Raw genomic sequence first — 18525 nt, forward strand, 5'->3', positions numbered from 1 at the left:
AATACTGGAATGGCTTGCCATGCCCTTCTCCAGGGGATCTTCCCAACCCAGGAATCTAACCTGGGTCCCTTGCATTGCAGTCAGACTCTTCACTATCTGAGTCACCAGGATAGCCCAGAGCTATCTATATCATAAACCAATTCTGTTTTTTTAAATAGTGCTCATATATTCAGACTGATCAGCTTTTAAGATATGTTTGTTTAGTTTAGTCTTCAGTTTTTAAATAAAGCAGCTTCCTCTCCTTACATCCTTATGTTCTGAAGCCCTCTGATATTTTACATAATACATTCAAATGTGTAATACATCATGCTGTTTATCTGATTTTACAAAAGGTTTTATAAATTCAATACTGATAGTCTTATTAACACATAAGGAATAGATGTTTAACTCTAAAATACCCCCTAATAAAATAAAAGTAGTCCATCTGAGTGTACAGTCAGGTAGACTTCCTGCCTGGGCTGCCACTGAGTTTGTTTGAGTCGTTACTAATTACTAGTCCTCACTTACGAAATATACTTGGTTTTCTCATTCATAGGTTAGATTAAGAAAACCCTCTTCTTTTCTAAGTAGTTTGAAACTATGATAATAGAATCGATTCTCTTTGTAACCTCCAAACAGAACAACATTTTGCAGATGTCGTCCTCAGTGAAGAATTTCTCAACCTTGGCATTGAACAAGTGTGCAGCCTAATCTCAAGTGACAAACTTACCATTTCTTCAGAAGAGAAGGTACGTGTATTTTTCTTTTTCTGGTGTACAGTGACATACTGTTTTTCCTTTTATTATTTTTTTTTTTTTTGCTTTGTTTTGTGACAGCCAGTTATCTTTGATCAGAAGTTAAGAAACTCAGTTAATTGACTTGCTGGTTGTGTAAATGACTGTCTTCTCATTCCATAGGAGCTTCCCTAACTATTTAGACACTGAAGTTTTGTACTGGACACAACAGTAAGAGCTTGCACACATTAAACTGTCTGAAACAAAGGACATTTTGGGAACTTGATTTCTTGTCACAGCTTAGATAGATACCTGGAAGAATAGTGATCTAAAACATAATATTCTTAAACCAAACTGATTTCATCATCTTGTGAGTTGGAAGATATCCAGATGGCAAAGCTTAACTGGTTCCACACTGAGCTTCTTCCTTTAGACTGGGCCCTGCAGTTTACACAATATTCTCCCTGTGTTTTCCTCCCCCACTTCCAGAGCCATGTGCAGTTCCTTTGTCTGTGTATAGCCTGTCTCTCCAAATTTGAAGTTGCCTCTGTCAGCCACCTGCACCTTTCATATCAGTGGAGAGAGAAGCTTCTCAGTGGCTTTGATTCTTTGGATAGACTTTATACCTTGTGCAAATCAGGACACAAAAGTTTATGCACAGGCTGTGTTTGGAAGAAGTGAAACTTTAGTTTTTCTTTTTTATGCTTTGTTGTATAAACTTTAGTTCTCTTCCTCAAGGATATTCATCCTGTTTGGGGGCAAGACACATTTCTCATAATAGTTACCAAATGAAAAAATACGTGAATGTCATGAAATGTATAATCTTTTAACATCCCAGAAGTATAGAGGAAGACACTACTATTCATGTTTAATAGATGTGCGTTGAGTTTCTCCTCTGTACCAGATATTGCTATGGAATTCTGGATATAAGAAGGTTGACAACATAAAATTTTTAGTTATGACCAGCAGAACAACCAGTGAGGTAATAAATGATCACAGAACGCTGTAGAGGATCCATTAGGAGCATGTAATCATTCCTTGGATAGAGGTTGGCATTTAGCATGACTCCAGTGTATGATCCAAGTTTTTTTAAAGTGAGTATGAGTTTTCCAGGGAAACAGGATGGGTAGGAGTGAAAAGGGCAGCCCAGGTAGAGGGAACAGAATATGTAAATATAAAGAGATGTGAAAGAATGATTGCATTTGGTTGGTTTTTAAGACTAGAGTTTATCATATATCTTTCTAGTTTATACTGTAGTGCCTATACTGGAGAAGGCGATGGCACCCCACTCCAGTACTCTTGCCTGGGAAATCCCATGGATGGAGGAGCCTGGTGGGCTGCAAAGAGTCGGACACGACTGAGCGACTTCACTTTCACTTTTCACTTTCATGCATTGGAGAAGGAAATGGCAACCCACTCCAGTGTTCTTGCCTGGAGAATCCCAGGGACTGGGGAGCCTGTGGACTGCCATCTCTGGGGTCGCACAGGGTCAGACACGACTGAAGCAACTTAGCAGCATCAGCAGCATAGTGCACATGCAATACAGAGTGTTTGTGTGTAGACACAGAGAGTGTGTGTAGGCACAGAGAGTGTGTGTGTGGGCACAGAGTTTGTATGTGTGTAGGCACAGAGAGTGTGTGTTTGTGTAGGCACAGAGAGTGTGTGTGTAGGCATAGAGAGTGTGTGTGTAGGCACAGAGTGTGTGTGTGTAGGCACAGAGAGTGTATGTGGGCACAGAGTGTGTGTGTGTGTGTGTGTGTGTGTGTGTGTGTGTGTGTAGGCACAGAGAGTGTGTGTGTAGGCACACAGACTGTGTGTGTGTGTGTGTGTGTGTATAGGCACAGAGTGTGTGTGTGTGTAGACACAGAGTGTGTGTGTGGGCACAGAGTGTGTGTAGGCACAGAGAATGTGTGTGTTTGTAGGCACAGAGTGTGTGTGTAGGCACAGAGAGTGTGTTTGTGTGTAGGCACAGTGTGTGCATGTGGGCACAGAGTGTGTGTGTGTGTGTAGGCACAGAGAGTGTGTGTGTGGGCACAGAGTTTGTATGTGTGTGTTTGCACAGAGTGTGTGTATGTGTGTAGCACAGACAGTGTGTGTAGGCACAGACTGTGTGTGTGTGTGTAGGCACAGAGTGTGTGTGTGGGCACAGAGAGTGTGTGTGTGTAGACGGAGAGTATGTGTGTGGGCACAGAGTTTGTATGTGTGTGTGGGCACAAAGTTTGTGTGTGTGGGCACAGAGTGTGTGTGTGTGTGTGTGTAGGCATGTGTGGGCACAGATTTTGTGTGTGTGTGTCGGCACAGAGTGTGAGTGTAGGCGCAGAGAGTGTGTGTGTAGGCACAGAAAGTGTGTGTGTGTAGGCACAGAGAGTGTGTGTGTGTGTGTGTGTATAGGCACAGAGTGTGTGTGTGTAGCACAGTGGCTGGAGACAAGATGGGAAACGACATAAAATACTTCCTGAGACTTGTTAAAGAAAATTGACTTTATTCTGGTGATAAAGAACATCTGAAGAGTTCTTAGCAGTAGGAGAATACCATAATACCTACCCTGGAGACAGGTCATCGGAGAAGGCGATGGCAACCCACTCCAGTACTCTCACCTGGAAAATCCCATAGGCGGAGGAGCCTGGTAGGTTGCACTCCATGGGGTTGCAAAGAGTCAGACACGACTGAGCGACTTCACTTTGACTTTTCACTTTCATACATTGGAGAAGGAAATGGCAACCCACTCCAGTGTTCTTGCCTGGAGAATCCCAGGGACGGGGGAGCCTGGTGGGCTGCCGTCTATGGGGTCGCACAGAGTCGGACACGACTGAAGCAGCTTAGCAGCAGACATGTCATGGATACTATTCTGGTTTTCTACTACTACATAACAACCTCACCAACCATTTTCTTAGGCTCACGATCTGCAAACAGAATTCATCCAGGGCACATGGGGACAGTTTGTCTGTGCTCTTCAGGGCCTGGGGCTTCAGCTGGATTGGCTTGACAGGTGGCATGGTTCTAACTGGAGCCACATACCTGAGGCTTCAGTCCCTTTGCACATGGCATCTTGTGTGTCTGGAACACCCAGGATAGTTCCTTCACTCACTTGTCTGGCTCTTGGGCCAATTGTTGGCTGGTTTTATCCCACCCACTTATTCTTTGTAACTGGCTTGGGTCTCTTATGGCATCTCACCACCAGCATCTGGCTTCCCCTTAAAAGGAGCATTTCAAGACACCAGAACAAATATGACTCCATAATACTGCCTCCACAACCTTCCCTGTTGGTTTCTCAGGGCCAACTTAGATTCCTGTGTGTGAGGTTACTATATAAGGTGTGGATACTAGAGAAATGGTTTTACTAGGGACCATTTTTAGAGACTAGCTCTAAAATGGTGATATGCATAATAGATCAGAAGTTGGGTGAGGATCAGATGGGAGGACGCTGAAGTTACCAGTGTGCGGTAAGATCTGGTTGGTGTAGGGTTGTAGAAAGAAAGGTGGAGAAGAGAGAGCAGAACCAAGAAATAGCAGATAAAATTGGCAGGACCCTCTTAATCTCTAGCATCTGGCACATAAAGGTACTTGTGGACTGAATGAATTGAAGAGGCATGTTAATTGTAGTGTAGATTATTTTTAGTGTCTTGCTCTGTACTTGCAGTACAATAACCTAATTTTTGCTCCCCAGTTATTCATTTGCTGCTGCTGCTGCTGCTAAGTCGCCTCAGTCGTGTCCGACTCTGTACAACCCCATAGACGGCAGCCCACCAGGCTCTCCCATCCCTGGGATTCTCCAGGCAAGAACACTGGAGTGGATTGACATTTCCTTCTCCAGTGCATGAAAGTGAAAAATAAAAGTGAAGTCACTCAGTCGTGTCCGACTCCTAGCGACCCCATGGACTGCAGCCTACCAGGCTTCTCCGTCCATGGGATTTTCCAGGCAAGAGTACTGGAGTGGGGTGCCATTGCCTTCTCTGAGTTATTCATTTACATATCATCAAACATTTTCTATAACCCTTTAAAGATTATTGGGTTATATTTTCATCAGTCTGGAAGGAAATTATGTGGTTAAATACAATCTTCTTAATAGCTCATTAACTTTCTCATAGGTATATGTTTAATGTCCTTATTATTTAGATTTTTAAGATTTTAAATATCACATTTAATACATTCTAGTATTATGATGAAAGAAAGTTAATCTGTTCTGCAGATTATTTGGAAGTATGTGGTCCAGCATTTTGCAAACCCAGAGTAAAAGCCAAAAATGCTAAGAGTAGATGATTGTTATTCCAGGTATCACTTTGCTTTATTATTTTGGGTGCTTTATTCAAAAGGGACTTTAGATTTTAATCTAGTAGAACCAAGTTCAGTTTGGAAAGGTTGTCAACAATGAATTAGATCATATATCTTCAAATTTTCACCTCTGTCACTGAAGTTCAAGAAGATTAGATAATGTACTTGGTGAAATACATAGTAAATACCCAGCGAAAAGTACTCACTAAATAGGTAAAAGTACTAAACATACTTATTAAAGTACATATTTAATTAAAAGTAGATCTACCATATGATCCAGCTGTCCCACTTCTGAGTGTATATCCAAAGGAAATGAAAACAGTCTTGGAATATCTACATTCCCCTTTGCCTGTAGCATTTTTTACTATAACCAAGACGTGGAAACAACTTGAATGTCCATCAGTGGCTGCATGGATAGAGTGGTGCTAGAGTGAAAAAGCTGGCTTAAAACTCAGCATTCATAAAACTAAAATCATGGCATCCATTCCCATCATTTCATGGGAAACAGATGGGGAAGAAGAGAAAACAGTGACATTTCATTTTCTTGGGCTCCAAAATCACTGCAGACAGTGACTGCAAACATGAAATTAAAAGGTGCTTGCTCCTTGGAAGGAAAGCTATGATAAACCTAGACAGCATATTAAAAAGCAGAGACATTACTTTGTGGACAAAGGTCCATCTAGACAAGGCTATGGTTTTTTCAGCAGTCATGTATGGATGTGAGAGTTGGACCATAAGGAAAGCTGAGCACCAAGGAAGTGATACTTTCTAATTGTGGTGTTGGAGAAGATTTGAGAGTCCCTTGGAGCGCAAGGAGATCAAACCATTCAATCCTAAAGGAAATCAACCCTGAATATTCCATTGGAAGGACTGATGCTGAAGCACCAGTATTTTGGCCATCCACCTGATGTGAAGAGCCAGCTCACTGGAAAAGATCCTGATACTGGGAAAGATTGAAGGCAGGAGAAGAGGATGACAGAGAATGAGATGGTTGGATGGCATCACCGACTCAATGGACATGAGTTTGAGCAAAGTTTAACAGGTTCCACACTGAACTTCTTCCTCTAGACTGGCCCCTGCAGCTTACACCTGGGGAGATGGCGAAGGACGTGCTGCAGTCCATGGGTTCACGAAGAGTTGGACACAACTGAGTAACTGAAAAACAACAGCATCGTCATGATTTGAAAAACTTCAACCATGGATAAAACTTGGGTGTCTTAGCATGAGTGTTATATAAAATGTAATCTCCTTGTATTTTATTCAGATACCGTGGTATATAACTCATTACTTTTCTTTCCCTCATATTCTCTGCAAGGTATTTGAAGCAGTAATAGCTTGGGTGAATCATGACAAGGATGTGAGGCAAGAATTTATGGCTCGGCTGATGGAACATGTACGGTTACCTTTGCTTCCTCGGGAGTACTTAGTTCAGGTAAAAGTATTTGCAGAACACATAAGTATGCACTAGCACCATGTCACTGGGGCAACAGTGTGTAGATTCTCGTTACAGAGTGGTAACCGGGCATAGGGCAGTAAATATACCTCATGTCCTCGGCAACTGCTACCTCTTGGGCTACTTCCCAGTCTTAAAGTTTGCTTCTCCCCAGTGTCTGATTTGCATAAGCAAGTACTGGAGCTTGTGAAAGCATTGTTTGTGGTGATGTAAGTACATGCAGAAACGACATCTGTAGTTCTGTGTCATTTCTGCATCTCTTTTGCCTTCCTTCTGTTAGCCTCCTCTAATTAGTGAATGGAATGGAATAGAATGGAATTCTAAGCTGAAGAAAACCGGGTTATTTGAAACAAATAGCAATAAATGGATTTTTAGTAGTCTCTGAACAATTTTAAATTTACTGTTTTATTATTAGCATTCCTTTATACTAGGATCATTTCAACATTTTAATTTATTTATTTTTTATTTTTTTTTCTCAGTTATTAAGCTACTTTTTTTTTTCTCTTTATTTTTTATTTTTTTTTTTACTTTACAATACTGTATTGGTTTTGCCATACGTTGACATGAATCCGCCACGGGTGTACATGAGTTCCCAATCCTGAACCTCCCTCCCACCACCCTACCCGTATCATCTCTCTGGGTCATCCCAATGCACCAGCCCCAAGCATGCTGTATCCTGTATTGAACCTAGACTGGTGATTCATTTCTTACATGATAGTATGCATGTTTCAATGCCATTCTCCCAAATCATCCCACCCTCTCCCTCTCCCACAGAGTCCAAAAGTCTGTTCTCTACATCTGTGTCTCTTTTGCTGTCTCACATACAGGGTTATCATTATCAACTTTCTAAATTCCATATATATGTGTTAGTATACTGTACTGGTATTTTTCTTTCTGGCTTACATCACTCTGTATAATCGGCTCCAGTTTCATCCACCTCATTAGAACATTTTAATTTATAATTGAAGCCATCCAGTGAAACTTTTTTTTAAAATTATTTGTTTTTAACTGGAGGATAATTGCTTTACAGTGTTGTGTTGGTTTCTGCTATTTATCAATATGAAGAAACATTTCTTATTCGCATTAGATCTGAACATTTTAGAATTGTTTGAAGCTTGTTTACTTGTTGTCGTATATCATTTGTACTCCGCCTTTAAGAAAATGAACAGAAAAAAAAAGAAGAAACCTATCCTGCATTTGAGGATAGGGATAGGAGGGACAAGATTTATTTGTGGTATAGGCACATTGTTATAAAGTTTTTTGAATCCCTTTACTGGATATTTTATTTCAAGGTTTAAAAGATTGTCTTTATAATATTACCTCCCCTGCTTAAAGGACTCATTATCTCAGTTTTCTAATTTTTCTTACTGTGTGGCTTAAACTATTTCTTAATTTGGCTTAAAGATAACAAATAGATGAATATAGTACTACTAAAGATTATTCTGTAACTGACATTGAAGTATATGATTTTCATTGCAGTTCTTTATTATTTATATGTTTTTCTCTGCAGACCAGATAGTCAAGCATTTTTTTTTAAACTTGCCTCTGTAACTTTTAGATTGAACCAGAAGATAGTTATTCTTTTTTCTTCTTCTTTACTTGTTTGTCATTTTCACATGAATTAGCTATCCCCTCATAGGGTGAGTCTGATTTCTTCTTTCAGAGGGTTGAGGAAGAAGCACTGGTGAAGAACAGCAGTGCTTGCAAAGATTACCTCATTGAAGCTATGAAGTACCATCTGCTACCAACAGAGCAGCGTATATTAATGAAGAGTGTCCGGACCCGACTGAGGACACCCATGAACCTTCCCAAAGTAGGATCTGCTGTTCATACCTGTTACTACCTCATCTGAAAGGCCCATAATGAGGCTCTTAATTTATTTTACTCATCTGAATTTCCATGTACCCAGGAATTCATTGTAGTATATGTAATTCAACTTCTTTTTTGATTTTGTCTGTGGAGGGTGGGCATTTTTTGACTCATTTAATCTTTATAAACCACATGATATTGCTCTTCTGGAATAGAGGCAACTGGTATTTATCCCTTCTGAGTTTCTTCAGCTCTAGCTAACAGCAGAGAGGATAATCAGAATATGTAGATCTAAAGATTTCTTTGTAAGCTACATGTTTGTGTGATAAGTGAAAACTGAGTAGTTTCACAGAATTGCTTACAACTAAGGATGCTAGCTTGTTCCTTTTGTTGCCTCCTATTGTCTGTTGTGTACAAATAGTACACAGTTTGATGGTTCACTCACATATCATACATAGCCATTTCAGTGTAGATTTCCCAGATGTCTTCCCAGATCTCCAGTGTTCCTAAATTTCCCGTGTGAAAGTTTGTATTCTATCTTTATCTTTTTAGTTGAAGCCATTCATTTCTTACTGATTAAATTTTCTTTACAGATAACCCCTCATTTCTGTCTTTCTGTTTGCAGTTTCTTCTGCTCTGCGTGCATCTTTATAGTACTAGGAGGCCAGCAGTTTAAGCACCATTTTGTGTATGGTCTGATCAAAATGATCCATACATAGTATAATACTTTTATTTATGTATTGATTTCTAGCTCTCATGTGTTTGGGGGCAATGATGGATTAAGAAATAAGAATCAATCTGTTATCTATTGTTTTCTTACATCATCTTTAGTTATTTTTATATTTCCATTAAATTATATCTTTTATATTCTTTCACTTTAATAATTTTATTTAGTATTTTTTCAAAGTTTTTTGTTTTTTGAGTCTACATTTTAGTTGCTTCAAATCCATATTAGTAGTGTTTTTCTGTTTTGCCCAGTGTTAAGAGTTCTCAACTTAGAACTGATTGTTTTGCCAGTGTGCTACTCCCTCCTTTTTTTTCTAAATTATTAGTAAATATTTTAATTTAAAATGGACTTCCTGGTGATTCCTCGTTAGAAATACCTACTTACCAATATAGTCCATTTATAGGAAGTGTCAGTCCACATTATTGTATTTATTATCTAAACCAAAAACAAGTAATTTGGCAAATAGCATCTGATGAGATCTAGGATCATATAGATTCAAATTTAGCATGATTTTTTTTTTTAATGTCCCTCTGTGTGTTACTCATCATTTCATAGGCTCCTAGAAATTTGAATGCTTTTCTCAAAATATTCTAAAGTTTTAGTAAAAATTATTGTCACTTAAAAGATATTTGCAAGGCACTCACTTCCTACCCTATTTTGAAAATTGGTATTTGCCGTTTTTAAATTTTCTGATCTCTCCTCAGTTCTCCAAGATTTTTCAAAAATAATTGTAAGTGGCTCAGTAAGTACATTAGCTAGTTCCCTTAATACCTTAGTATGCATGCCATCTGGGTCTGCTGATTTTATAAGTGTTTACATTTTCCAAATACCTTTTACCTCCTTTTATAAGAAGTCATCTCTATTAAGTCTTCATTACTTCATATCTGTCCATATTGTTTGGTGTCAGTTTTTGTTCTTACCAAAAAATACAGATTTATAGAAGCCATCTATAGCCTTAGCCCATTTGAATTATTATTTCTTTTATGCTGGTCTTTTTAACTTCCTTCTAAAAGGTTTGTCTTATCTTTAATACTTTTTAAACATTTCATTTTTTTAAAAGGTCTCTTCTTAACCTGTATATTTCCTTAGCTGGCATCTTTAGCTTTGCTGTCTTTAGCTATGCCTTAACCTTTAGAGTGAAAACTAATTCTCTTCTAATTTCTGTAATAAGCATGCTACTTTTAAAAACATTCTAAAGAGTTCTTGGTGAAATCCTGTCAATTATTTTCTCTTTTGTGATCATCTATTCAGTTGACACTGTCTCTAGGCTCTTCTCTGCCAAGGGGTTTGGATGGCCCTCCCAACTGTATTAAACTTTGGATTTCTCAGTTCTTTAGCTTTGATTTCATGGTGGGTATGCTGATCCATGAAGGTTCTATTCTGCTCTCTCAGGGTGACTGGAGAGTAGGGCGGCACACCTAACAGGTAGCAGGGAGATATACTGCTGCTAGTTTTGTATTTGCATAGTCTCTCCTGAAAGTTTATTTATCTGCACATATTTTTGAAAAGTGCTTCTACTGGATGCTTTTACAGTAGCACTGTTTGTCATTTTAGAGGGGCTATATTCAAGATTAATTCTAACTAGATAGTTAAGAATGAGGCAACATGATTAACAGTAATGATGCATTTTATTATAATCACAATAAGACACATCAGACAAAATGTGGTGGCAGTCCTGGAATAATAGATAATATGTCTACCATGACAGTGACTTATTAGTCTCTGATTCTGTGGACTCATACTTATTTGCATAAGATAAATCTTTTTATAGCTCAGACATTAGTTTTGTATCTTCAGTAAACCGTCTTGGGAATGTGTAAGGCACTCTTGGATTTGGACAGTATAATGAAAAACTGTGTATGTTTTGCTACTATATGTTATTGTTTAGTTCAGTCTCTCAGTTGTGTCCGATTCTTTGTTACTCCATGGACTGCAGCATGCCAGGCCTCCCTGTCCATCACCAACTACCAGAGTTTACTCAAGCTCATGTCCATTGAGTCGGTGATGCCATCTAACCATCTCATCCTCTGTTGTCCCCTTCTCCTCCTGCCTTCAATCTTTCCCAGCGTCAGGGTCTTTTCAAATAAGTCAGTTCTTCGCATCAGGTGGCCAAAGTATTGGAGTTTCAGCTTCAGCATCAGTCCTTCCAGTGAATATTCAGGACTGATTTCCTTTAGGATAGACTGGTTGGATCTCCTTGCAGTCCAAGGGATTCTCAAGAGTTTTGTCCAACACCACATTTCAAAAGCATCAATTCTTCGGCACTCAGGTGTCTTTATAGTCCAACTCTCACATCCATATATGACCACTGGAAAAACCATAGCCTTTACAAGACGGACCTTTGTTGGCAAAGTAATGTCTCTGCTTCTTAATATGCTGTTGAGGTTGGTCATCACTTTTCTTCCAAGGAGCAAGCGTCTTTTAATTTCATGGCTGTGGACAGTATCTGCAATAATTTTGGAGCCCCCCAAAATAAGTCTGTCACTGTTTCCACTGTTTGTCAATAGTTGTATTGTGCGGGCTTAGTTGCTTCTCAGCATGTGGGACTTTAGTTCCCTGACCAGAGATCAAACCCACATCCCCTGGATTGCAATGAAGATTCTTAACCACTGAACCACCAGGGTTAACAATAACCATTGAACCACCAGAGTTAACAGTAACACCGCATGTTATTGTTAGCTTCTTTTTTTATTTGGAACCTGTATTTTTGTAAATGCTATCATATTATTTCTGTCTGTTTTTCTTTATTTTACCCAGGATATCTAAATTTGATATTTCAGGAGGCAATTTAAACTAATATTTAATAGGTGAAGAAAATGAAAGAACAAAGTTTAATTGATCTACATTTCAAGATGCTCACTTGATTTTGTGTAACTAACTCCCTACTTCTTACCTTCCTTAAATATGTCATATTTAACTTTTCCATACACATGTCTTTGTAGTTTTCTATTCCTTTATATTAGCATAATAAGTATGGTGTTTCTCATGTGAAACCAGCTGTCTTTTACAAACAGTTGGGATGTCAGAATCATGACACACTTTTGATGGTAGTAACACTGTCTCTTGATCTCATACAAATATCCCTGCTCTCGTCTTCCCATTAAACATTCTTCCTTTCCTGGCTATCTCTGATTTTCGGAGTTCCAAATCCTCAACCCATTTTACTTCTCTTGGGTGAGTAAAGGACAGATATTACTACCTTTCTCTGTAATCAGTAGCACATTTTCCCTTCCCATTTTTGATCTACAAGAAGTGAACTGTTGCATGGAAATCATAAGATTCATAGTTGCGAATCATGAAATCTATTCAACTATTTTGTTTCTCAAGGATTTTTTGAAAAGTATTCCCTTTAGAGATTTTTTTTAACTGTAACCAAGCCTCTTGTAGCTATTGTGTAACTGCTGGGCAGAGTTTAAAAGTTTAAGCACAGATAGATCTTGTATAGATCCCTAGATACAGGATTGATCTTACTGTCTGTTGCACCTCTGTGATTTCACAACTTTTCCCCCTCCCTTTTTTTCCTTTAGGAATAGTAAGGAAGGGTAATGCAGATTTTCTTTGTTAATTCTGCCTTTTATTTATTTGCATTCAACACTAGGGGAATGACAGGTCTAAAAAAACTTATATAATTGTGCTGTATCTGATCTTTTTAAGACCTTTAAAATTCTTTCTCCTTTCCTGTAAATTACTAGAATAAGCTTCTTTTTGGAAATAGGACTTACTTTGATTTCTATATACCCATCTTTCTATAGTTTTAAGTACCAGTAGGTCATTGTTCAGTCAAGGTGCAAACTTCCCCTTTTTGTGTCTATGAATCATTCCACCTTCTGTTTGAGTTTTTGTTTCTTTTGAACATTCTTTTTCCTGTGGTTATCTAACTTTTTGCTTGAAAAGTCCCTGCCGTTCTTTACAGTGTTCTACTTGTGACATCATTAACTTTTACATTCTTCTGAATTGACAGCTATCCAAAGTGTGCTCATTTATATTCATTAAAAGACAAACACATTGATTGCTAAATCCCATCAGTCTAAAGGTTCTCCCCGCTCCAGGAAGTTTTCACTAAATTACGGCTACATTTCATTTTCTGATCAGGAATAGCAGTTAATGTCTATAATCATATATAATTGTATATTATTCTTGAACTACTTTAGAATCTTGTCTCCCTAGTGAAATCTATAAGCTCTTAGGGATAGAGACCATGTCTTATATTTCTTATATAGAACACCTTAGCACAGTTCTGATTAAACACAGATGATAGACACTTAATAAATAGTTGGTGAATTGAGTTGACCTCACTTATTCTCTGCTCATTCATTTGTTATGATTTCTAGTATCTCCATTATCTGGCCTCTTGTTTGTTTTATTTGTGGGACATCCATGGAGATCTCTTTACTTGATATCTAGGAATCTGTACTCTCTCGTGAACTTAAATTTAATTAGTGCTCCTTTTTCAGTAGTGTTTTTTTTCTTCTTCCATCTTTCTTTTAATACCATACTGTCCTCTTCACCTCATCTACCCACTAACATAAATTTCATTTTGTCTGCTCTCCTAGGTTGTGGAGATCTAATCCCTGGTCATTACAAAGCTGGGATCTAGTTTATAGCAAGCCCTATGACATACTGCAGCCTTGCCAGTGCTGATTGCCTGCTGTTTTTGGCTTAAATACTGCTTCTGCTTGAAGGATCAGAAACTTATTTTAGTTTCTGATATCCTTATTTTTGACTAAATGTGCTAGAAAATAGAATTGTAGTTCTAACATATGTGTGCCCCCTTGGTGATGTTTATTAAATGTTTATTAGGTGGTTGTTTTCCCTCAGCTCACCCTACCATCTTCATCCTAATACTCTCCATGTCATTGTCTTTGTATCGGTAAGACATTTTAAATCCCTGAGTATGCAGTAGTTGTTTGTTCAAGTGCTTATACTTCTGCCCTTCCAGTTAATGGTGGTGGTTGGGGGCCAAGCACCAAAGGCTATTCGAAGTGTGGAATGCTATGACTTCAAAGAAGAGCGATGGCACCAAGTAGCAGAATTGCCTTCTAGGAGATGTAGAGCAGGTAAGCATGATGCATTGTGATCATTTCCCTGTTGCTGGGTCATTGGGAGTTTCCTCTCAGGTCTTATCTTACTAACTAGAAGAATCTATTGGAAAAACTTTAATTAAAATAGCTATGTGATTAAACAGTGATTCAGGAGCCTCATACAACTCACAAGACTTTGGTGGAGTTAGCAGCTTCTTTCTTTAATTTACCTATTTTTCTGATTCTAATGTAAGGTGGAGTATTAGCAATTTGCTGGACATTTTCCTAGTTACCTTTGTTGAAGTATTGAGAAGCAATTCTTTAGCTTGGGACACTTATTGCTAAGAAATTCCTAACTTGGCTATAATCCACAGTTGCTTTCTTCCAAGCTTCTGCTTTTCAAGCATTTGTTGAAATGGACCTTAATTTAGCCAAAACTGCAATCAGAAAAAGACGTTTGCAATTTCTAAGAATTCTTTCTGAGACTCAGACCTGGATCTGTAAATTCATGTCTCCCAGTGCAAAATGAGTTGTAAGCGTAACAGAACATTTCTATTGTGGTAGTCCTTTCGCAGTACATCCTGGAGCTCGTTATATAAGAGCATAGATTTAACTCATTCCTTTATATCTGTCTAGTATGTTGGAGAGGGGGTTCTGGATGTAGTATAATTTTTACTAGTTTTTAATTGAACATTAAAATTGTTTTTAATCTTTCTTTATGAACAGTGCTGCAATTCCTTATACATATATCATTATGTATGTGTGCTAATAGATTTTAGTTGGATAAAACTCTAGAAATGGAATAATTATTAAAAGGGTCTCTTAAGATAGACTAATTATTATTTCCACTAACAGTAAATATGAAGGTACTAATTTCCCTACATACCCAATGAAAGTGAAAGTCCTCAGTCCTGTCCAGCTCTTTGCAACCCCATGGACTATATAGTCCATGGAATTCTCCAGGCTTCCCAACCCAGGGCTTGAACCCAGGTCTCCCACATTGCAGGCAGATTCTTTACCAGCTGAGCCACAAGGGAAGCCCAAGAATTCTAGAGTGGGTAGCCTATCCCTTCTCCAAGGGATCTTCCCAACCCACAAATCAAAATGGGGTCTCCTGCATTGCAGGTGGATTCTTTACTAACTGAGCTATCAGGGGAGCCCCTATAATACCTTATAATTAAATGTTTGAGTTTTGCAAGCTGGTAGGTGAAAAATTCTTTCACATCTAGTCTGCACTTCTATTTTGAGGAAAGTTAAACATCTTTCTAAATGGTCAGTTCATGGTTTCATGATTTTTGCCATTGTTTTATTTTTGATTTGATATGTTAAGGAGAATAGCCCTTTTTTCCTGTCAGTTGTGGTGTGAATATCTATTTGTATTAATCTTTTGACTTTATTTGCATTATTTTTGTGTTATTTTTGCCATGTAACACTATTACTTTCTATATGTTCCTGTACCATCAGAATTTTGTCCTTGTACTTATGGATTTCTTTCTTATATAGAAAAGCCTTATTCAAAAATTATTTGTGTGTATAATTCATAGTATTAATATCTTATATAGCTGTGATAGTTCTCAAAACTTAAGAAATCAGTATTGGTATATTACTATTACCTAAGCTACAGGCCTACTGTATTTTAGTTTTTTCTGTTAATGTTCCTATTCTGTTTCAAGACCTCACATTGCATGCATGCATGTATTTATAATTGAAGTAAATATAGTTGATTTACAATATTGTGTTAGTTTCAGGTATACAGCAAAATGATTCACTTACATTTATCTTAAGACTATTTTCCATTATACATTATTGCAAGATACTGAATATAGTTCTCTGTGCTATACAGTAAATCCTTGTTGCTTATCTACCTTATGTGTAGTAGTATGTATGTGTTAATCCCACACTTCTAATTTATTCTTTTCCCCGTTTCCCCTTTGGTAGCCATAAGTTTGTTTTCTGTGTCTGTGAGTGTGTTTTGTATGTAGATTTGTTTGTATCATTTTTAGACTCCACATATGTGATGTCATATAGTGTTTGTCTTATGACTTACCTCTGTATGATATTCTCTAGGTTCATCCATATTGCTGCAAATGGTAGTATTTCATTCTTTGTTATGACGGAGTAGTATTCCTCTGTATATGTGACACATATTAAACCAATCATCTGTTGGTGGACACTTGGTTTGTTTCCATGTCTTTGCTATTGTAAATAGTGCTACTCTGAACATTGAGGTGCATGTATCTTTACAAATCACAATTTTCATCTTTTCCAGATATATGCCCAGGAGGGGGATTGCTGCATCATATTGTAGTTTGCATTTTTAGCTTTTTAAAGAAAACTCCATACCATTTTCCACAGTGGCTACACCAGTTTACATTCCCACCAATAGTGTAGGAAGGTTCCCTTTTCTTCACATCCTTTTCAGCATTTATCATTTGTAGATTTTTTGATGAAGCCATCTGACCACTGTGACATAATACTTCACTGTGGTTTTGATTTGCACATCTCATAATCTCAGATGTTGAACATCTTTTCATGTGCCTGTTTGGACATCTATTTATCTTCTTCAGAGAAATGTCTATTTAGGTCTTCTGCCCATTTTCTGATTGGGTTGATTTTTTTTCTTTTTGTATTGCCTTGTATGAGTGGTTTGTATATTTGGGATATTAACCCCTTGTCAGTTGTACCATTTGGAAATGTTTTCTCCCATTCCATAGGTTGCCTTTTCATTTTGTTGATGGTTTTCTTTGCTGTGATTGTGTTTGTGATGGTTTCCTTTGATTCCTTAAAAATCAAAATTTTTAAGTTTTGGCCACCTCATGCAAAGAGTTGACTCATTGGAAAAGACCCTGATACTGGGAGGGACTGGGGGCAGGAGCAGAAGGGGACGACAGAGAATGAGATGGCTGGATGGCATCACTGACTCGATGGACATGAGGTTGAGTGAACTCCGGGAGTTGGTGATGGACAGGGAGGCCTGGCATGCTGCAGTTCATGGGGTCGCAAAGAGTCGGCACGACTGAGTGACTGAACTGAACCAAACTGAGGTCCTGTTGTTGATATTTGCTCTTACTTCTTTTGCCTTGGGAGACTGCTCTAAGAAAATACTGCTGTGATTTATTTCCAAGAATGTTTTGCCTGGTTTTTCTTCCAGGCATAGCATGGCTTGCATTTTGGTTTTTAAACCATTTGTGTTTATTTTTGTAGGTGGTATGAGGGAGTATTCTAATTTCATTGATTTACATGCAGCTGTTAAGCTTTCCCAACACTACTTGTTGAAGAGACTCTCTCTTTTCTATTGCTTAGTGTTGTCTCCTTTGTTGGATTAATTGACCATAGGTATGTGGCTTTATTTCTGGGCTCTCTATTCTCTTCCATTGATATATATGTCTGTTTTTGTACCATTACCATAGTGTTTTGTTTACTGTAGCTTTGTGGTTTTGTATGATGTCTAGAAGAGTTACACCTCCAGCTTTATTCTTTCTCCTCAGTATTTCTTTGGCATTTCTGGGTCATTTATGGTTCCATATAAGTTTTAGTATTGTTTGTTCTAGTTCTCTGAAAACTGTACCGAGTATTACAGATTGCATTTAATGTGTAAATTGTATGGTCATTTTAGCAATATTATTTTTGTAAGAGCAAGAGATTTCTTTCCAATTCTGAATCATCTCCAGTTTCCTTCATTGTTGTTTTATAGTTTTCAGCATATAGATCTTCTGCCTCCTTGGTTACACTTATTCCTAGGTTGTTGGAATTTCAAATGGGACTTATCTTTTAAACTTTGTTTTTCTGATATTTCATTGTTTATGTAAAGGAATGCAACAGATTTCTGTGTATTAATCTTGTATCCTGCCATGCTGTTGAGTTTATTTAATAGTTCTAATAGTTGTTTGTGGAATCTTAAGGGTTCTCTATAGAGAATGTCACATCATGTGCAAATAATGACAGTTCTTACCTCTTCTCTTCCTATTTGGATACATTTTATTTCTTGTCAGACTGATAAGACTAGGACTTCCAATACAGTATTGAGCAGAAGCGGTAAAAGTGGGCATCCTTGTCTTCTTCCTGAATTTAGCAGGAAGTTTTCCAGCTTTTCACTGTTGAGTATTATGTTTGCTATGGATTTGTCATAAAGGACTTTTATTATGTTGAGATATGTTCCCTTTATACCCACGTTAATGAGATTTTTTGTCGTGAGTAGATGTTGATTTATTAAATACTTTCTCTGTGTCTATTGATATGATCATCTATTTTTTTGTTGTTGCTTTTGTTAAATGGTGTATCATATTGATTGATTTACTTACCTTAAACCATCCTTTTTAACCTGGAATGAATGCAACATCAATATGATCCTTTCTCTGTATTGCTGGATTTGGTTTGCTAATATTCTGTTGAATAATTTTGTATCGATATTCTTCAGAGGTACTGGCCTGTAATTTTCTCTTTTTTGTAGTATCTTTGTCTAGTTTTGGTATCAGGATGATGGTGCCCTATAGGATAACTTTGGAAGTATTCCTCTCTTTGGAATAGTTT

The 18525-nt window shown here is 37.7% G+C and overlaps 1 protein-coding gene across 1 annotated transcript in view; it reads left to right on the plus strand.

The window, feature by feature from the left end:
- KLHL2 (kelch like family member 2) overlaps positions 1–18525 on the plus strand; it is a 163293-nt gene that overhangs the window by 132003 nt on the left and 12765 nt on the right. Inside the window, exons 6-9 of the mRNA XM_052654745.1 lie at positions 619–728; positions 6301–6417; positions 8102–8251; positions 13914–14031. Coding sequence (XP_052510705.1) covers positions 619–728; positions 6301–6417; positions 8102–8251; positions 13914–14031 — 495 coding nt within the window. The remainder of the gene's footprint in view (positions 1–618; positions 729–6300; positions 6418–8101; positions 8252–13913; positions 14032–18525) is intronic.

Source organism: Budorcas taxicolor, chromosome 17 (assembly GCF_023091745.1).
Source record: "Budorcas taxicolor isolate Tak-1 chromosome 17, Takin1.1, whole genome shotgun sequence".
Classification (NCBI taxonomy): domain Eukaryota; kingdom Metazoa; phylum Chordata; class Mammalia; order Artiodactyla; family Bovidae; genus Budorcas; species Budorcas taxicolor.